This window comes from Corythoichthys intestinalis, chromosome 5, assembly GCF_030265065.1.
Source record: "Corythoichthys intestinalis isolate RoL2023-P3 chromosome 5, ASM3026506v1, whole genome shotgun sequence".
In the NCBI taxonomy this organism is placed as follows: Eukaryota; Metazoa; Chordata; class Actinopteri; order Syngnathiformes; family Syngnathidae; genus Corythoichthys; species Corythoichthys intestinalis.
The window spans coordinates 47,199,154-47,221,782 of NC_080399.1; the positions used below are offsets into that span (position 1 = coordinate 47,199,154).

Below are 22,629 nucleotides of genomic sequence, written 5' to 3' on the forward strand. Positions count from 1 at the left end.
ATTATCCCACCGTATGTGGGGTTTTATGATGCAACAGCTGCTATTAAAAAAAAAAGAAAAGCTGTTGAAAAGCTGTATCCCATGATCTTTCAAAATATTTGAGCTGGACAGATTCGAGGGTGGATGTGTTAATGAACAAATTGCTTGCAAGGCCTTGTTTGTATGGCTGTAGATCAGATGAGCATTCCAAAAGTTACAAAAAAAACATGAACGTCAAACAAGGACGTAGGTTTGTATAGGGACGGTAGGGACAAAACACTAGCAATTTTTTAGGATGCTTACATTGTCCCCACCAACTTCCACTACTTCCCATATGTTTTAATTGTTGCAATTGACCCCATCATTATTAAGTGAATTATTTTCATTATATTCAGACTTACATGTACCTCTTTTCACCTGCTGAATGTGCCGGTCCATTTTTTTTTCTCCTAAACGCACATTTGATTGGTTAATGACTTGGACCCCCCCCCCACAGACACCCGCACATCAGATATTTAAAGATATTAGCATTTTTTTCCCAGCCAGCAGCAGCCACTGTAAGAACTGTAAAAATATGTCAAGGTTATGGAAGTGGGGAACACACCACTAATTTTGCTACTGAAAGTCTGACCTGCATCAGAGTTCGCATAACATGAAACTGTGTGAACTTGCTAACCTGCAAAAGTCAAGCAAGTCGCTGCTTAAAGAGTCCTCCTTTATGTGTTTTCTACTGTTAACGTTAGTGTAGAAATGTAGTGAACAGAATTTTACCCCTTTCTCTTTTACGTTTACTTTTATTTATGTGGTCTTAAAGCACCCCACAGGAGCTTTAATGTTTTTTTAGTTTGGTTGTGCTTGTGGACAAAAGCAGTAGCTTACCTGGAAAACGGCTAAATTTTTATTTATTAATTTTTTTGTTATTTCCTGACAAAGAAGATTTTCAGTCATATTTCATTTCTTTATTTAGGCAATGTTGAGTGGTATTAAGACAAATGTTTAATTTTTTGCATTCCTGGATAGTTAAGGGATGATAAACAAGTTTCTATTTAATGTGAATGTTAATATAACTTATGTTCAAATAATGCAAGTTCAATTTGCTCATAAAATCTGAAAAAAAATTCTGGAAGTTTTTAAAATGCTTCTTTAGTAATTTTTTAAAACAAAGGTTTGAATTGAACGGTTTAGGCTGAACCAATACACATAAAAGTTAGTACAAGTCAATACAGATTTATTTTGCATTGATCATTAAGAATGTCCCGTCCCCAGCAAAAAGTGTACATACAGGTTTTTTATGTCATATCGTCCCTACTAATTTTGAGACCAAAGCTACACCCTTGATGTCAAATGATTTTGTGTAGTTAGTGTGAGCTCACTGGTAGCTGTGCGAAGGTCAGTCACTGACTGCAATTTGTTCACGACTGTTAAAATGTCATCTCTTTCATCTGTATTTTTGTTTTGTGTTTCAGTTGTGTCACTGCCTTTAGGAGCCCTGCAACATGTTTCCTCCATGCCAAACTATAGTTGCATTGTATTTATCCTTTTTGGCATTCTTTTGGTATGAACCAAATACAATGCAACAGTATAGCATGTCGGATGTCTTGCAAGATGTCATTGAGGTTTGAGGTTTTGAGTGAATCTAGTCTTACCTTTTCCACTTACAATGATTATATAAGCCAAAGCACATTCCATCATATCAGACCCGTTTCTTTAAACAATACTTATATTATGAACATTTCAACAAAATATTATTTTGTGAAACATGCTGCACTCATACACTCTTACACCTGTTTTCAGGATTATAACATTTGGGAATTTAATTACACTGACGTTAAGTGTTTGGAGCGCACTTGAGTAGTCCACCAGACGTGAATTCCATCACATCGTTTGTTTCGCAGTGTACAACAGTTATGTGCTTCAAATCTTTGTGTGTATGTGTGTGTGAGTGAGTGAGAGAATGACAGACACAATGAGCTTAGCATAAAAGGCTAGGGGCTGCATTCATTCAGTACTTGTGGTCCTCTGGGTGGTAGGAGTAGAGTTTAAGGGAGACCACTGTGTGACTGGACTGTAACTTGAAACCAAAGATAGAATCGAGAAAGCGGGACTAAGGGAGAAGTGAGCAAGAGAAAATTGGAAGGCGGGGGCAGGAAACATTGAAAGAGTTTGAGATGGTGATGTCAGCTGAGTTCACAAAGTAAACAGAGTTCCAGACTGCAGCATGCTGTCTGCGAAACCTGGACTACAGCTTGGGCAAACGGATGGAGGCTCCCACACGATTCTCGGGACCAGCGCAGTTATCAGTGGGAGGGCAAGCTGGTTCCTTCTCATTTACCTCCTCATCTTTATCTTCGTACCTCAAGGGAGCTCCTGGCCAAACAGTAAGAGACAAAGTTTCGTTGTGTAGTTCTCCCCTTGCTCTTTGTTGGAGTTCTCTTTTTCTCAACAACAACAGCAAAAAAAAAAAAAGCCAATATCTTTGTCTTGATCCACTTTTTCAATGCCTACAAAAGTAGGATTAAAAAATGAAATTCTTTAGAAAAATATACATTCAAAAATAGAAGATTTATGGACAATTTGTTGCTATTAGAGGTGAAACATTTTTATCACTGTCTAATGTCTCTTGTAAAGATTTCGGAATGAGGAATGAGTCTATGTAATTTATTATTGTGAGATTGTTTATCAGCTCTTACATAATAAACAAAATGTACTGTTTCAACACATTGCTTTAGGTATCTTGCACCCAAATAACACTGTTCAGGCTTGGCATTCTTTCTTGTTTGTGCAACAATTTCTCTGTAAATGTCATAGTGGTCTCTGGAGGAGTAGCACTTTAAATAGTCTCTTTGTGTTTACTCTTGATAATTTATACAGGATGTAGCGAGCAAAGTTTGAATCGATCATGCTGACTGCGGTGATGTGTGTGCCAAAGCCTACTCTGCCCTCCTCTTTGCAAATCTTCAAGTAGTCAAAACACAATAAAGTCATGTTGGCGGGTGAACTCATCTGTGTTTACTGGCAGTGATGAGCAGTGTTGTCTCTCTCAAACAGTGTCGTCAGCTGAGTCACTCTGGAGACTGTTTGTTGTGTAATCTGGTGTAATTATCTGATGATGGATCCTTGCGGTGGAGCAGATGTAACTGGAAAACGTTTAAAACCAAATATTAATATCTTCAAAAATATATCTTTATAAGTGTATACTTGTGCAGGTTTATGCCTCTGCATTATCTACTGTCTTTTGGTGATAGGACTGTGTATCGGGATGAAGTTTACAGTGAAACATTTTTTGAGTCAATTTTGTGCCATAATATACAGGATTGCCAATCCCAAGAATATTTTTGTGCATCAAGGTGGATAAATAGTAATTATTCGTCAACTATTAATTGGTGGTTTTCCAGCATAGGAAGTTTATTAGCAGTATGGACAGGAAGAGCGGTGGGATAATCTAACACTCAGATGTGCACTGCCCACAATGCTCCCATGGGAGTTTCCTTGTTCCATGATACCTAAATCACTCTGACCTCAAAATACCAGGCAGCTGCCGTGGAGACTATGCGGAGGAAACTGTACACTTGCAGATGCACACACTCAACACTTTCCACAATACGTCATAGTTATAATAACCAACTATTTGCCTTGACGAAATTGTTTAATTTAGGGATGGGGCTGATCTGGTATCGATATCCGGTTCCGATACCAGTTTAATCTAACCTGTGAAAATTTCCGATCCATGAGCCATATCTGCAACCTAAATGTATGTTGAAATGACTCCAAAACTGGTTCCCTGCTGGCTGCTCAGCTACCTAGCTGCAAAATGTGGAATGGGTTTCCTGAAAAGCGGTCTATCTCAATTAGAAGCAGGATAATGAGATTGCCACAGTTTGCAGCCAGACGATTGGATTTTTCCTGTGGACAGGATTTCCCGTTTTTACGACTTCCTTTTCTGACATTACATACATTCATATGATCTTACTTGCCTGTAGGTGTGAGTTTATTAAAACCTCATGCATATAAAATAAAAAAATGTTGAGAATAGCATTATAGGAAACAGAGCTTTGGTATAAAAGTCGTATCAGTAACGGCATATATCCTGATTCAGGTATCAAAATTAGGTTGGAAGTGAAAAATGTGGATCAGTGCATACAAGAATTTACATATACTGTATATAAGACCGATTGTAACAATACTGAAAATCCACATGCAGTGGGGCAAATAAGTATTTAGTCAACCACCAATTGTGCAGGTTCTGCTACTTGAAAAGATTAGAGAGGCCTGTAATTGTCAACATGGGTAAACCTCAACCATGAGAGACAGAATGTGGAAAAAAAAATTACATTGTTTGATTTTTAAAGAATTTATTTCCAAATCATGGTGGAAAAAAAGTATTTGGTCAATACCAAAAGTTCATCTCAACACTTTGTTATGTATCCTTTGTTGGCAATAACGGAGGCCAAACGTTTTCTGTAACTCTTCACTCTTCGCTTGGTGTAAAGAAATCAACTGTGGGATCAATTATTGGAAAATGAAAGACATACAAGACCACTGATAAGCTCCCTCGATCTGGGGCTCCATGCAAGATCTCACCCCGTGGCGTCAAAATGATAACAAGAACGGTGAGCAAAACTCCCAGAACAACATGGGGGGACCTAGTGAATGACCTACAGAGAGCTGGGACCACAGTAACAAAGGCTACTGTCAGTTACACACTGCACCGCCAGGGACTCAAATCCTGCACGGCCAGACGTGTCCCCCTGCTGAAGCCAGTACACGTCCAGGCCCATCTGCGATTCGCTAGAGAGCATTTGGATGATCAAGAAGAGGACTGGGAGAATGTGTTATGGGCAGATGTAACCAAAATAGAACTTTTTGGTAGAAACACAGGTTCTCGTATTTGGAGGAGAAAGAATATTCAGTTGCACCATACCCACTGTGAAGCATGGGGGTGGAAACATCATGCTTTGGGGCTGTTTTTCTGCAAAGAGACCAGGACGACTGATCTGTGTAAAGCAGGGGTGTCCAAACGTTTTGCAAAGGGGCCAGATTTGGCGTGGTAAAAATGTGGGGGGCCGACCTTGGCTGACGTCCTTTACGTAGAACAATATATTTAAGCAAAATTTAGCAAGCCATTTAGTGTGTCACATTTGCTTTAATATGTTTTTAATGAATAATTTCAACAATCTCGCAACTAGCCTTTGCGGCATTCTCTTTCGACTCTCGGGCTCTTGCGTAATACTACTGCTTTGAAATTAAACTAGCTTCAGGTTGCTTCAATTTCTCGCTGCGTATCTTCCCTGTAATCTTGTCGTACATGTCAGCGTGTCTTGTTTGGTAATACCGCCTCACATTGAAATCTTTAAAAACAGCGATTGTCTCTTTGCAGATAAGGCAAGACACAGTTGTTGCATATTTTAGTGAAGAGATTGTCCAATTTCCACCTATCCTTGAAGCGTCGACAGTCACAGTCAACGTTTTTTTGTTGATTGTCGCCATTTTAGAAAACTGGAAGTAGAGGGTCACACGGAGTAATGTTGCTTAGCCCTTAAATACCTGCAACATGAAGCAATTATCAAAGAATCCCAAAATTTGAAAAAAAGGTCCTAATGAAACCTTTTTTTCAAATTTGTGAAAAGAAAAGTCAAAATGAATATGTGCAATAAGCGCTGTAATATCTATAACCCATGCTAAATCATATTTTTTTCTCATGTAACCTGCAGATGCATGTGTGGACTTGCATCCATCATTTTTTTTTCAAAAAGAAATGTCAGAACTCTAAATTCGTCTGAAAATCATAAATTTTAAGTGTATCAAGTATGATACATTTTGCAATAAAGGGTTGAAGTGCTGCTGCCGTTTAGTGGGTAAATGAGGAGCAGAATTTCCTGTGTAAGCTACTTCATTTGCTGGGTGCAGTACTGCTGACCAATTTATTAAGTCTGTGTGCGGGCCAGATGTTATTGATTTTATGATAGAGGCTGGGGGCCGGATGAAATTTGACCACGGGCCGCATTTGGTCCCCGGGCCGGACTTTGGACATGTCTGGTATAAAGGGAAGAATGAATGGGGCCATGTATCGAGAGATTATAAGTGAAAATCTCCTTCCATCAGCAAGGGCATTAAAGATGAGAAGTGGCTGGGTCTTTTAGCATGACAATGATCCCAAACACACAGCCAGGGCAACAAAGGAGTGGCTTCGTAAGAAGCATTTCAAGGTTATGGAGTGGTCTAGCCAGTCTCCAGATCTCAACCCCATAGAAAATCTGTTGAGGGAGTTGAAAGTCCGTGTTGCCCAACGACAGCCCCAAAACATCACTGCTCTAGAGGAGATCTGCATGGAGGAATGGGCCAAAATACCGGCAACAGTGTGTGAAAAGCTTGAAAAGAGTTACAGAAAACGTTTGGCCTCCTTTATTGCCAACAAAGGGTACATAACAAAGAATTGAGATGAACTTTTGGTACTGACCAAATACCTATTTTCCACCATTATTTGCAAATATTTTTTTAAAAAAATCAAACAATGTGATTTTCAGTTTTTTTTATCCACATTCTGTCTCTCATGGTTGAGGTTTACCCATGTTGACAATTACAGGCCTCTCTAATATTTTCAAGTGGGAGAACTTGCACAATTAGTGGTTGACTAAATACTTATTTGCCCCACTGTATATCCTGATTAAGGTATCAAAATTAGGTTGGAAGTGAAAAATGTGGATCAGTGCATACAAGAATTGACATATACTGTATTTATGACCCATTGTAACAATATTGAAAATCCACATAAGTATGAAAGGGCTTAACGAATTAAAACATTACAAAAGATTAAAATAAAGTAAGTAAATATGAAATTTCAATTAGCTGTCATAAATATAAACATAATCCAAACAAAAGCTATTTAATGTTTTTACCTTTGAAAACAAAACAAAAATCATTTATTTAAAAGACAATGTTTAAAAACGGTTTAACTGGAGTTCTCCATGGGTGATTAATCAATTTATTAATCTTCAATAACTAAGGTAATTAATCAATAATCTGCCTGTTTACTGCACCTTATTTCCATGCAAAATATGCAGAGGTAGGAGAGTAGCCAAAAATTGTACTCAAGTAAGAGTAGCTTGTGTAGCGTTACTTCAAAATAATATTAATTGAGTAAAAGTAGTCATCCCAAAAATGTACTCAAGTACAAGTAGGAAAAAAAAGTATTTGAGTAACATTGTGAGTAACAGCTTACAAATTTGTTCGATTTTTTTTTCTCAGCACAAAGTTATCGATATGAACTGTTGTTACAATGATACTGTACAATAACCCATTAGATAACCACATTAAGCCAAAGTAATACAAAAAAAAAAACAAACAAAAAACATTGAGTTCCGGCGAGAGAAAAAAATGACAAAAATCAGGCATTATCCGTCCAAAGAGCATGAGTGCCCTCAAGTGGAGAAAATAGATCCTAGTTTGAATGGTGAATAGTTCCTTCATAATTACTATTATGAAATTAAAAGGATCATAACTCCGGTTTTCCATGGTCAATTGGTGCCAAATAAAGACTGGGAGAGAGGTTAAGATTCGCGCTTTCGAGTCATGTTGAGGGCAGTGCTCTATTTCAATTACTTCATTTTTTTATGGTGCTTTAAAGATGCCACGATGCAAGCAAACTTGCATCTGATATAATGGAGTAATGTGATTATTACTGCGATGTCTAATTGGTGAAATTCGTAGAGCTACTCTTAACATCGCAAAAAAAAAAAAAAAAAAAAAAAAAAAAAAAAAAAAAAAATCTAATATGAAGAATTAAGAGGAAAAATGTAATGACTCTTGTGTAGCCCAAAGTATCGGAGTAAGAGTAGTGTTTTTTTCTTGACAAATCTACTCAAGCAAAAGTAAAAAGTATGGCTTAGTTAAACTCCTCTTAGAAGCACATTTTTTGGAGTACATGTAACATGTTACCACCCACCTCTAAAAATATGGCACGGTATAATTCAAGCAGTGAGCAAGAAAATATCAAAGTACAAGATCACAGATGGCAAGGCTACAGTAGGCAGCATGAACAGATGCATTTCTGATAACATTTGGATATCAGCATTGAATTATGCAAATGTTTGAGGCAACTAGTTTCTGTTTTTTCTTATGTTTTCTTATGTCATTTTTCTATTGGTTTGTGTGCTATGGTTAACCTGTGTGATTCTTGAATAAAGATCATTTCAACTGCTTTCACCTAAATGTCCCGTGAGGCAAAAGGTACAAAACTACCTCAAAACTAGCTCATAACAAAAGAAAAAAAGAACAAAAAACCCCAAAACAAACCACTAAACAAAACACAGAAAAAGTCAACGTTCCTATAAGTTGTTCGACCTTGCATGTACAATTTCTGCATTGTGGGTCAATTGATCCATGAATATTTTTTTATCAGTTCCATGAGCACTTCCTTGGCTGCTCTTGCAATGATATCAGCGTCTGTATTTACATCAAATGTGTGCAGCTGAGGTACAGATGCTAACAACTGCTGTTTTTGGATCCTAGTACCATGTGCCACATGGAGGTCCTCACCGGGCAACGGAGAGCGTGACACTAAGTGTTTTTTCAATGACTTTTTCACATGCTTGTAAAGAGACACATCTGGAACAAAAAAAAAAAACCAAACGTCTCTTGCCATGTACAAAAGCCACAAAAACACCACCAACCTGCACACAAGTCAAAGTAGAAACTACAATAATAACTAACTGTGATTCAAGTTGTACTAGGAGGCCAGTCACCTTCAAACGCACTGGAGTGGTGAGGCTGGATTCCTTACTTTTGATTTAAACATTTGATTTGTCACCAGAAGAGAAATATTGAAAAACAGATAAAAATGTAATTTTGGTTCTTGGTATCTAAGTTTCTATTTGGTACACAGCTGCCATTTTTATGTTAGCAAAAGATTGGAACATGTGGATAATTCAAACATTAAATTCTATATTCGCTGCTGCATTTGGAATTTTGGATTCATCATATATTGGTTGATGTGTTCTAACTAGTAGTATAATCAGTGGAAAAACCCAAGAGTTGTCTATGCAAGAAAATTACATACAGTGTATCAAAAAAATGAGTACACCCCGCGCATTTCTGCAGATATTTTCATGGGACAACACCGACAAAATGACACTTTGACACAATAAAAGGTAGTCTGTGTGCAACTTACATAATAGTTACTTTATTTTCCCCTCAAAATAACTCAAAATATAGCCATTAATATCTAAATCCCTGGCAACAAAAGTGAGTACACCCCTTAGAAAATACGTACATCCCTAAATGTCCAAATTGAGTACTGCTTGTCATTTTCCGTCCAAAATGTCATGTGACTTGTTACAGGAGTGCTGTCAGCATTGCTGCAGAGATTGAAGATGTGGGGGGTCAGCCTGTTAGTGCTCAGACCATACGTCGGTGTGCATGGCTGTCACCCCAAGAGGAACACAAGAAAGCCAGCAAACAGTTTGCTGAAGACACGTCAACAAAGCACATGGATTAATGAAACCATGTCCTATGGTCTGATGAGACAGGCGGGCTGTCTTGTGTTCTTGTGTAAGACACCAGTTTGGTGCAAAGGTGTCGTCTTGTTGGAATAAAATCCTGCACCCACTGCGGCCCTATGTGGAACAGTTAGGAGACCACAGATTTAGAATGTCAAGAGGAAGAAAAACACTACCAATATTCTTGTGCTTTGTGGACACTTGGCTCCGGTTGACACCCAAATACTGCAATTTTGGATGTGGGATACATGAGTCACAGTGGATTTCTTTAAAAAATATGCTCTTAAAGGCAGAAAACAACAACTAAAAATTGACTGTTTGAATGTTTGCCAAATATTAGGGAGGAATCTGCTTAGTTGCATCCTCTCTCTGACAAATGACATCATACCTTAGTCTACATTAGTGTGATGTCAAACGCAGTAAAATAGCAGTGGGTGTTCGGCTCAACAGCAGTCTTTTATTACATTACAAAAGTAAGGTTGACTTATTAGAACTAAGAGTGAAAGATGGATCTTAATGCAATTTTCTTTTTTCTTTTCAAAAAACTGCTCCCTCTCTAACTAAAAGCTCAAATAACATTCCAATTTTGTATTTGGTTCTTATTCAATTATTTTATGTTCTCGAATGACATTTAAAGAATAACATAATAAGAACTAAAGATCAATAGTTTGAATCTGGTTCATGGTAAACATATATAAATACCTAAGCACAGCAGCGTGTGTTATTTCAACCCCATTAAGGGACACTGAGAAAACATGATGAGGTCATGCGGCTTCACCGTTTTCCAAATACAAATGTTAAACTTGTTATTTTTTTTTACCACTATGATGAAACAGAACATTGTTCTAGTTAAATAGCTTTCCTTTTAAATTCAACTCAATTTTGATCAACGGGTATATAGATGATTGTGTTGTCGTATTATGAAATGGAGAAAGCCCAAAATTTACAGGATGGAACATTCAAAGTTAAATTGAATTTTGGTTTGTGGATCTTTTAGAATGTTGGTTAACTTTCTCGATCATGGAGAATGACTTAATATGTACATGGAACAGAAAGGCCATTTGCGTACTTTATGGCGTGAGTGGAATGTTCCAATTGCAAACCGAAAGGGACAAAGAAAGAAAAATAAATCTGACAGAAATTGAGTTCTGTTTTTCCCTTCTTAATTAGCAGGCTACATTTGGATTTATGCTTAATGACCTACTGGTACATCCACCTCTCAACTAACTTGAATGAAAACGGTTATTATTAAAGTTTTAAGTTTTCATATTATTATTATTAAATGGTATTAAATAAAGTTATAGCAGTGTATCACATTTTCTGAAACAGAGGTTAAGTATCTCACTGGGTTGAAAACAACCTTGAGTCATCTTTCTGTAAGGACACCACACCATGCCTTCTAATGACATTAGCAGGCTTGCAAATAGGAAAAAAATAGGTCTCATGGGAAGAAATTTCGTATGCACCGCTACAATCCCCGTGTGGTAGTCATCACGTCTTTTCAACACTGTTTTCGTCATGTGCTTTGAGCTGTTGCTACTGGTTAAAGGTCGCAGTACACGATGAATAGCAACTATGGGCAGCAACTCACGTGATACTTTTATTCCACAGAACTAAACTGATGTAATTTGGGCATATTTCAAACGAAATATTAGTCAGCTGAGGTGTACTTTGAGCAAATAGTGTTTTTCTATTGTGAGTGAAAGCAGATGAACGCAAATGGTCTCCTGCACAGGCACGTTGTCAAATAAATAGCCTTTGCCTCGATTCAATTCAATTCAGTACACTTTATTAATCCTTTGGGAAGGTTCCCTCAGGGGAATTAGATTCCAGCACACACAACACCACAGCAGCAAAGATACAAGTATAAAGGAAGTAAAAAAGTGCTAGAGAAAAAGTAAGAAAAATATAAAATTACAATACAATACAATACAATACAATATGATATTGCTTAAAAATACTGTACAATAAAAACATTATACACACCAGGCAGACAATAGCAAGAGAACAGAGGCCCGGGTTAAAAATGGCAGCAGAGGTGCTAAAGTGCATCACGATCTCCCCCCCCCCACCGAGTAGAGTTGTGGGGCTTGTTAGCTCGTGGGACTAAGGAGTCTGCTGGTTCTGCACCTGGGGAGGAGCAATCTAAAGGCCGAGTTATGCTTCTGTGGCAGACCTATGCCGTAAAGGCAGACCTGATTTACAACCCTCTGCCGTAGCCTGACGTGCTCCTCCACAGATTCCTGACTGGGCTGTGATTGGTCCGCTCAGACTGTTGTTTCCGGTTCAGTGCGAAATCACTGCCATTTGTGCTACACGCAAAAATGGACCAAGCCGTCGAGAGTATCATCGAAGAAGTCCGCAAGTACAACAACCTCAATTGGCAATCTTTATCATGTCTTGTCAAGACATGATAAAGATTGCCAAATGGCAACCAATTTGTGGGCTGGAGGTCAGCCTTTGCATAAAAAAATGGAAGAACATGTGAAAAAGCGAGTGGGCACATGAAGCGGTGACATAGTCGCCAAAAACTACCAGTTTTTTATCACTTTGTTGAATTTTTGGCTGGTGCACTTTATAATTTATTGTGTACATATGCTTGCTGTGAGTCTGTGACTTATTTACATTTTACACTTCAAGTATATGAGTAATAAAGCACAGGTTTGGTGTCAAAAGTTGTTTTGATGTTTAATTTTCAACAAAAGACAGTTCACACGCTTGATACATCATCACTGATTGAGAGTGCCTCGGTGCTTTTATGATAACGTGTTTACCATCATGGCTTCCAATGCAGTTCGGGAAGTTCCATAGCCGCCAGAAATCTGCTATGGCTTCCCATTGGCTGGTTGGAGGACATGGCAAAAAATCGGGCTGGAGGGCTGTACTCAATGATATGTAGATCTCAGACAAAACGCTGGACACATTGCTCGACCCCAGTTTGAAGCTAGCCCCCATAGCTTGTTAGCTTCCACCCGATGCTAGAATTTGTAATGTGACTGCCAGTCTCTGTGCGGCATCAACAGTCGGACAGACCCCCTACGCAACCGTTGCCTGCGCCCCAATATTTGTATGATCAACATTTGTTGTTCAATGTTGATAAGTGAAAGATCCACATTCAAGCGTTCCATTTCCGTTGGCATTGATGTGTAACCGAAAGAGAACTAGAGGAAGTCGACAAGAGTCCCCCAAAACCGTACCACCACAACACCACACCCCTTTAGTGGCTTGGCGGTGAATTACAGAGCAACGCGTTCCCTCACCGCAGAGCTATCGAATGCTCATTGAGCCGTAGGGTTTACATCGTCACTACACAGTCACCGCAACGCAGAAGCATAACTCAGGCTTTAGATATGCTGCCTGCCCAGCACATCACGGCAGAAAACAGGACACCGTCCACCACACTCTGGTAAAATATCCAAAACAGTTTCTTGCAGATGTTAAAAAAAAAATGCAGTCTCCTTAAACACATCAGCTTTAGCATCTCATGCCAGGTTCAAATCAACCATCAGTCTTTTAGTTTGCCAGAAAAATTGTGAATGTACTGCAATAAAATGGTTAAACAAAAAAAACATTTTGTGTTTAATTCTATTTAGTTTTATTCTAGTAAGGTTTACTATAAACAAGCCTTCTTCGCCCTTACAGTGCATTCTTGTGGCTCCAACATGGAAATTCCCAAAGATTGACCATCGAGACACGAAATATAATATTATCTTTTTTTGTCAAAGGGTGCAGACGGTCAGAAATATAATGAGACACCACAAGGGCACCAGTCAACATAAACAAAATTGATGGGGTTGTGAGTTTACATTTGTTGCCACAACATGAAACTTGTGGTTGGTGTCCCAGACTGTGTCGTGTGGGCCTGATGTGCACGATTGAAGCCATTAATCATAAACTGTATTTCAAAGACCGCACACAGATGTAGTCAAAGACTGGTGAACTTTTGAGGTTAAAGCACAAATTCAACCAAAGCCACATCGTCAAACATATTATAATGACTTCAGCAACAGGCATGATGAAATAAAACAGCATAAAGTCCACAAGGGACTTTATGAAGCATACAATCTGCCATTTTAAAACCGGCAGAGAAATTAACCTACTGGAAATACACTGCCCCAACTCTCGTTGATTAATATAAAATTTATTGTTCGATTGTTTCTGGAAGAGGAATTGCTGAAGATTTTGCACACTTTAATTCACCCATTCATCTTCTATACCACTTATCATCATGAGGGTCGCAGGTATGCTTATGCCAGCAGGGGGTAACACTAACCAGTCAATCACGGGCACACATACAGTAGATTAACTGTTATATTCCAATACATAAATTGCAATTTTTCATAGTTTGGCTGGGCCTGAGACTTATACTGAGGTGCGGGTTACACATGTTTTCCAACCATACTGATAGCGACAAGTAGAGTGCTCTCGGTGCAGTGTTGTTAATAAAGGCGTTTCTAATGCTGTTATTCTTTTCAGTAGTGAGAAATCAAATCAATTGCTTTTCCCCCCTTTGGAACGCAGTTACCGTTACTGAGGATGTTAAGGGTTGCGTTACTACAAATTGGCTGAATGAAGCGAGGGTTGTCTGATTTTGTCCCACATCAGCTGCCTGCCTGGAGAGAGCAGAGCGGGAGGGGCGTGGAGGGAAGAGTTGGGGACGTTGTTGCAAACGGGATGATGATTGGCTAGGTGGGCGGATCACGCCCTGCTTCACTGCACTGGCAAACACAACGAGACAGTGATAATGGCAACGGGCCAGGGAATTTCAAAAGTAGCGTGTTCAAAAATGAATTATTTTCAATCTTTAATATTTTTACTTTACGGAATATTTAAGGATATTGTTCTGCTTATTGTGCAATAGGCCTAAAATACAGTGTCAGAGATTTGCAGTGTAAACTGACCATTAAGGTCAGTTTACATTTGTGTTTTCGTAAAGGACTTGTATATTTCAACCAAATAAATAGCAAATGTTCTAAAATACTGTATATAGTGTTTTTATTAGGAGGAGCATTGTGGTTTTCGTCCTGGCCGTGGAACAGTGGACCAGCTCTACACGCTCTCCGCGGCAAGGTCCTCGAGGGTGCATGGGAGTTCGCCCAACCAGTCTACATGTGCTTTTTGGATTTGGAGAAGGCGTTCGATCATGTGCCTCGGGGAGTCCTGTGGGGGGTGCTCCGGGAGTACGGGGTACCGAGTCCCTCGGTAAAGGCTGTTCGGTCCCTGTACGACCGTTGTCAAAGTTTGGTCCGCATTGCCGGCAGTAAGTCGAATTCGTTCCCAGTGAGGGGTTGGACTCCACCAAGGCTGCCCTTTGTCATCGATTCTGTTAATCATTTTTTATGGACAGAATTTCTAGGCACAGCCGAAGCGTTGAGGGGATCCGTTTTGGTGACCTCAACATTGAATCTCTGCTTTTTGCAGATGATGTGGTACTGATGGCTTCATCAAGCCATGACCTCCAACTCTCACTGGAACGGTTTGCAGCCGAGTGTGAAGCGGTTGAGAAGTAGATCAGCACCTCCAAATCCGAGACCATGGTCCTCAGTCAGAAAAGGGTGGAGTGCCCTCTCCGGGTCGGGAATGAGATCCTGCCCCAAGTGGAGGAGTTCAAGTATCTTGGGATCTTGTTCACCAGTGAGGGTAGGAGGGAGTGAGAGATCGACAGGCGGATCGGTGCAGCGTCGGCAGTAATGCGGACGCTGCACCGGTCCGTAGTGGTGAAGAAGGAGCTGAGCCGAAAGGCAAAGCTCTCGATTTACCAGTTGATCTACGTTCCTACCCCCACCTATGGTCACGAGCTGTGGGTCGTGACCGAAAGGACAAGATCCTGGATACAAGCGGCCGAAATCAGTTTCCTCTGCAGGGTGTACGGGCTCTCCCTTAGAGATAGGGTGAGAAGCTCGGTCATCCGGGAGGGACTTGCCGTCGAGCCGCTACTCCTCCGCGTTGAGAGGAGCCAGGCTCGGGCATCTGGTTAGGATGCCTCCTGGATGCTTCCCTGGAGAGGTATTCCGGGCATGTCCCACCGGCGGGAGGCCCCGGGGAAGACCCAGGACACGCTGGAGAGACTATGTCTCTCGGCTGGCCTGGGAACGCCTTGGGATTCTGCCGGAGGAGCTGGTTGAAGTGGCTGTGGAGAGGGAAGTCTGGGCTTCCCTGCTAAAGCTGCTGCCCCCACGACCCAACCCTGGAGCAAGCAGAAGATAATGAATGGATGGATGGATGGATGGATGGATGGATGGATGGATGGATGGATGGATGGATGGATGGATGGATGGATGGATGGATGGATGGATGGATGGATGGAGTGTTTTTATTCTCCAATTAGATAATCTAAAAATCTTTGATGTGACATGTTCTAGAATGTACTGTATATTGTAATGTAATGTAACGTTAGTAACCAATTACTCTTACAATGAAGTAACTGAGTTACTAACTCAATTACTCTTTGGGAGAAGTAATTTGTAACTGTAACTAATTAGTTTTAAAAGTAAGATTACCAACACTGTCGTGGTGTTTCATTTACTTGGTGGAGATGTTCAGTAAATGAAAACTTTCATGGATTAGGTAATGATTTGGAGAGAGTTTGGTAAACAGGTTGCTTATGTTGTGTTGCTTAGACCAGACATGTCCAAAGTCCGGCCCTGGGGCAAAATGCGGCTCGTCATCAAATTACATCCGGCCCCCAGCCTCCGTCATAAAATCAATAACTACTAGCCCGCACACAGACCTAATAAATTGGTCAGCAGTACTGCTACTAGCATATGAAGTAGCTTACACACTAAATGCTGCTCCTCATTTACCCACTAAAAGGCAGCAGCACTCTAAGAAACATTACCCTGTGTGACCTTCTACTTCCAATTGTATAAAATGGCGACAATCAACAATAAAAAGTTGACTGCGACAGCCGACGCTTCAAGGATAGGTGGAAATTGGACTATTTCTTCACTAAAATGTGTAACAACTGTGTCTGCCTCATTTGCAAAGAGACAGTCACTGTTTTTAAAGAGTTTAATGTGAGGCGATATTACCAAACAAGACACGCTGACATGTACGACAAGATTACAGGGAAGATGCGCAGCGAGAAATTGAAGCAACTTGAAGCTAGTTTAATTTCACAGCAGCAGTATTTTGCAAGAGCCCCAGAGTCAAAAGAGAACGCCACAAAGGCTAGTTGTGAGATTGTTGAAATTAATAATTAAAAAAATAATAAAGCAAATGTGACACACAGAATGGCTTGCTAAAATTTACTTAAATATATTGTTCTACGTAAAGGACGTCAGCCAAGGTCGGCCCCCCACATTTTTACCTCACCAAATCTGGCCCTCTTTGCAAAAAGTTTGGACACCCGTGGTTTAGACTGTAGGCGTATGAATAACCTCTAACTAACTAAATAATAAGTTAAAAGAAGCCTATTTAACCTGCAGTTCATTATTATTACTAAAATGATTATTCTTTGCTTTGGTCTCTGAGAAAACAAAATTCCCCCCAAATTGTGATTTACACTCTAGTTTAGCTTGTATTTTTTGTTGTTGTTTTTACCCCCGCCATTATGCATTCTTCATATCATTCTTTTCCGCTGATGCAAATAATACAAGGTGTAACTTTAAGTTGAAAAAAAAAAAAAAATGGGTACCGTAATTATAATTGTGCAAATTCTAAATGAATGCCATTTTAAACAATGTATGTTTTTAAAGTTATGAAATGAAATCAGCCCTTTCCCTTCTGAAATTGTTTCCTCATATGAGAAAACTTTAATAACATATGAAGTGATTTTGTCTGTTTTTAATGTGCAACTGACGTGTAATATTAAAAGTGAAATGATGAGCTAACTGTTGGAAGAACAACCTGCCAAGCCTAAAGTGCTGCATCTGTTATTTCTCCTTCTACCACAAGGACATTTCCTTGTCTGTTTCCAAAATGAAACAGAAAGTCTTTACATAGCCTCACAAAAATGGTCACGTTGTTTGAATGTCACCAGAAGTGTCTAATTGGTGGATTCACATGTCAGTCGTGGTGATATCTGTGTACTACACAGCATACAAAAACAAAGACATGGTAACACAGGGACTTTTTAGGCCGCATACTGTAGCTGTAGAAATAACACAGCAGCTCTGTGTGGACATTCAAGTCCAGGCTGCTCATGCATCAAACATCACATCTGACATCTTCCTTCCTTTTTAACCACATTTATCTTTCTCTCTATTTTTACTCGTGACACAGCCCTTTTGTTGTTGTTTTTTTCTTGTTGTTTAAAATGATGCTTGTCGGGCTAAAGTAAAATATTATCTTATTAAGATTACAGGTATTTGTACAACCACTGTCCGGGCCCAGAGTGGAACGTCATGTGCAGGGGTTGTTGCGAGTATGATGTGATCCGCTGCAAATGCCCCCTGCAGGGGACGTCAGTTGGCTACGCTGTGCCTTGCTGTCGCAACGCCATCAATGAGTGCGATCCCTGTATCATCCATCCAGGTACAAGTTAATCATTTGCACTCAGTTATCATTGTCAGGCTTTTGACACAAACATGTATTCTATTAAAGCCAAGTACTTTGGCATTTGTGGACAATTTCTTGATTAAGTCATACATTTTGTGCCTGCCTCAAGTATTGGGTTTGACATTTGAGAAACAGGTTAAGTCAAAGAGAGATTCTTTTTTTAATCCATGTTCTTTCTATTGTGCATGTTTATCTGGTGATTGTGTATGCTTTCTGTGCATTAGTACGAAAAAAAAAAAAAAAACCTAAACATTGGCGTTTTTGACAATTTTGTAGGTTTTAGTTTTAGTAATTTTAAGAAATTTGAATGAAAATGATGAGACTGTACATTACAATTTTGTGTTTTGATTTGATTGTGCTTACCAAATGAAATACCATTATTTCCCTTTCCTCTGCCTGCATTTAAAAAAGATATAAACGTCCTGCTAACTAATTTTCATGTTTTGCAAAATCCGTAAGATACTGTATGTTTTATAATAATTGCTGAAAACAAAGACTGAAAACAATTTAGTGCTGAATTGCTGAGTAAAATCAAAGGATAGTTTTTTGGAGCGCCTAGGGCTTAATTAAGTGCCTTAATAAATTAACTGCATTGCTGGTCTGTCCCTCCCATAATACTGCATATAAGCACCATTAGTGGCGGTTAGGTGCCATTGCAACTTCCTTAGTCGTAACTTGGCGCTCGGATTAAATTTGGCTGTGTTGTTATCGATACGCTTGTCTGTGATTTTTAAAAATTTACAATGCATATATTTCAGCCTTTTACAGGGTCTTTAAAAGAATTTGAAAACTCCAAGCCTCCTATTGGTATCAATGTGAGTGTTAATTGTTTTTAGTTTAAAGAAATCAATCTACTGGCAGCCACAACAGAGTGAACCCAGGCTTTGGCAAAATGCTTTGCTGTAATACTGACAGCTGCAACATGACAGCTTTGGTCATGTTCAGTTAAAACATGTTATTGTTTGATACACAAGCCAAAAATTGTTTTAGCTCATAAATCTTTATTTTCCCTGCCCATTGTACAATCAATAGTGATTTTTTTTAACGAAAAGACAAAGCTCTCCTTCCCATTTGTGGCCTCTTCAGGAAAACTACAGATCAACTCAATGATATTAAAATAGACTAAAACAGCTTGCTGCTACTCCAAAGAACACAAAATGGAAGCGATCACAGCTTCCTCCGTTCTGCTTGCTACATATTCATTATGATTTTCTGGGTGTCTGTGAGTGTGAGAGTTGTTGTTCATTAATCCAAAAGAACATAAAGGTCAGACACCACCTACTTACAGTACATGTTGAGTCTGCAATTTTGTATCATTACACCAAAAACAACTAAACCTTAAAAATGACGAAAACGAGAATCAGACTCAGTCAATTCATTATCCATCTACTTGCTGTCTGACACATGAGTGGCATGTTTTTAGACATGAAAATAGGAGACTGCTAAGGTATGTTGATATTTTGTCAGCTTCATCTCCAAGTCTTTCAATACTGCCTGCCATGTACTTGGCACAACACCAAGAGCTGTCTGCCTCCTTTGGCCTTTACACAGCAGGGAGACACATAAGTGTGATGGAATACCTGGAAAACAACTTCATTATGTCTGATTAAATTTGTTTCCCAGGCAATTTCACATCACAACATCCATTCAGATATCACTTTCTAGACTTTTAAATGTGAGTCAATGTCGTTATGCTTGTTCGTGAGCAGAGAATATACTGTATAATATTGTACAGGCTTAACAATGCTGCACTGACAAGACTAGCCCTGTCAGGACACATGCTCAGTTTGCTACAAAATCAGTTCTATTTTCAAGATCATTTGTGAAATGCCATTTTCATCCAGATGACTGTCATGTTTTATACATGGAATTAATGTGCTTGCATTTATAGTGGAAAAACAGATGTTGAGAATTAGGATGTATATAGGTACCTGGTGTGTAAGTGTAAACCACTAAAATGTACTGTGTATAGTCAAAATTTATCATGTGCAAGTCTGCATTTGTCATTTTAATTCATACCTTGATTGGCCTAACTGAACATGAAGGTTGATGTGTACACTATGGACGATTGTCATTCCTTCTCTGAGATTTTTGATTCTTTAATCTTTTTCTCTTTCTCTCAGGTTGTAGTATTTTTGAAAACTGCAAGCGGTGCAACAATGGGACATGGGCTCCTAAAGATGACTTTTTCATCCATGGCCAATACTGTGCTGAGTGCCGTCCTGGATGGTCTGGCGGAGATTGCATGAGTGAGTGACATCATTTTCCTAAGGAACACATTACTGTACACTTATTTTGTATACATTTCTGTTGGATGAAGTAAATGTTTTTCCCTTCCCTGTGGACACACTGTATCTACAGTACATCTGGGATGATAATGCCCACTTGGAAGAATGCCCATAACCAGGGGGCTTCTTGACAGTTAAAAAGGATGCCTATTAAACTCATCTCTTATGTAACATTTGGACTCCACAGCTTTACTAGAATGAAATGTTCCTCTATAAAATGTCCCTTTCCCTTCATTAAAACGTTAAAACCTTCTTGATATTTGTTAGTTGCGTGTTGTTTTTTGTTTTGTGTTAAATCATGGGAATTTTTGAAAACTTTAACTGCTAACACTCTTTGCTATATGTTGTATTTAACAGAGTGTGGCGAAGTGATCCATAAACGTCAAGGCCACTTAATTCTGGAGAGCTACCCCAACAACGCTAGATGTGACTGGACCATACAAGTGGACAATCCATTTACAATAGAACTCAGGTAAGGTGGTACTGTTGTCGCTCTTTTGTTTCATAGAAAGTAAATAACTTATCCCTCTGAACTTCAAGTCTCTGTACAAAGTTCCATTGCTGAATATAAATTACAAATATGCATTAGCTCTGTTAAATCAAAAGCATAAAATGACAGCAGAGGTCAACACTTATCCAAGTCTGGTATTGCAGCCTCCTTTGGAATATGAATCGCCCATCTGTAGTAGTGATTAATAGCTGGCGGTAGATCAGATGTCTGCTCAGCTCTGATATTTGGACAATATGCCTCATTAATAAAGGCACGTTGCAACTTTGGAAAACACAACATGCCTGTTTTTGTCCCCTTTACTCTAACTACTTTCCAGCAGAATTATAACTGTACCATTGTGTCATTTTCCCCTCTTACACATATTATTTTAATAGTTAAGTGCAGGTTTTGACAGTTAAGAAATTGTTCCATTGAGGTTAAAAAAACATTTGCTGTATGCTTTTAGTTAATGAATCATTCAAAGCATTTCCATTGTTTGCAAACGCTGCTGTTTTGAAGAATTTAGCTGGTATAGAAAATGAGATGCATGAAAAATATTAGTTTTAATGGCTTCTAGTAACACACTAGACCTTACCAAGCTCATGACAATATCATTGCCGTAGATCCTTTATGTATAACAGCACCAATACAGGTTCCAAAATAATACCGGTACTTGTTTATTAAATGGCCAGCCAATTTGTGGTTATAGTTTTATAGACAATTAACAGCCACTGATCAGATATAATTAAGATGTTTATCCGGACCAGAGCCATTTTGCTTCTCATCAGCAGTAATTATTGTCAGTCCCACAAACGGAAAGTATTTATATGGACAGTTTGTACATTTTAATAGGCACAAGAGAAGTGTTAATGATAAATATCCTTGTAATGTTCAGGGTGATAAAGTTCATTGAGCTTTCTAAAGACAATTCTAATTCCAGGCTTGTAAACCATTTCCAAAGTAAGAAATGTGTTGAAAAGAACAACACAATCATAGGCGGGGTTTGATTTTTGTGGAAGGGGGGGCAAAACATGCTGATGACCCTGAAACGCAGTGTTAGCAATTAAATTAACCTATAAGATATATGCTCCGATAGTAGCTTAGCCCATGCTCACACATACAGGCATCCTAGCTGTGTGTGTATGTGCGTGCGTGTGTGAGGGCTTGCATTTTTCTGTCATACCTAGTGGAGAATTAGACACCGCATCTTTTTTGACTGAATATTCCAGCCAGGAATATTTATAATAATACATTGAAAATTGATTTTTTGTTTGTTTGTTTGTTTCCCATCATTTTTGAGGGGAATTCTAAATCAGGCTGCTTAGGACAGCTATGCTTTGGGCCAAGATCGTCGTCCATTGATTATGGTACAATCGGTGGCGTCTCTGTTGTACAATTAACGTCTTTAGTGGGGCAAACAGAAACTCCGCTCACCATTTTGACAGTGCTCTCCAGCGTTTCATGGTCCACATCTTCATTCCTTGGTTCTCGCTCAGTAGTTGTTGTCATTTTTGAAAGCTTAGGTTTGAAAAAGTTACATATATCCATCTTGCATCTTCTGTCCTCAGGTGGTTTTGGCTAAGCAAAGCAAATGACCGTCTCTAAGGTGCTAGTTACATGATCTGTTCGAATAATAATTTTGAACCAGTTTAAAAGTTTTTTTTTTTGTTATGTTTATTGCAATCAATTTTGTTATTGGTTTTATTGCTTTACAACTTTTATCTGCAACATTTTACCGGGAAAGTCTTAATTTTAAATTCATGGAATGGAATGGAATGGAATGGAAATACATGGAATGACATTTTCGGCCCCCTCTTAATCTCCACGTATGAACACAATGGAACAAAAATAAGATCTGTCATTTTTGGACTATAGGCTA

General features: G+C 39.0%; 1 protein-coding gene across 4 annotated transcripts in view; it reads left to right on the plus strand.

Moving 5' to 3' along the window:
• The first annotated feature begins 2,003 nt into the window (after positions 1 to 2,003).
• Positions 2,004 to 22,629, plus strand: part of pamr1b (peptidase domain containing associated with muscle regeneration 1b) — a 43,713-nt gene continuing 23,087 nt past the window's right edge. For 3 of the 4 annotated variants that reach the window (XM_057837875.1, XM_057837876.1, XM_057837877.1), the window contains exons 1-4: positions 2,004 to 2,357; positions 17,772 to 17,948; positions 20,096 to 20,221; positions 20,618 to 20,732. In XM_057837875.1, coding sequence (XP_057693858.1) covers positions 2,198 to 2,357; positions 17,772 to 17,948; positions 20,096 to 20,221; positions 20,618 to 20,732 — 578 coding nt within the window. In that variant the 5' untranslated portion in view covers positions 2,004 to 2,197. The remainder of the gene's footprint in view (positions 2,358 to 17,771; positions 17,949 to 20,095; positions 20,222 to 20,617; positions 20,733 to 22,629) is intronic. The other variant, XM_057837878.1, reaches the window with a different exon arrangement.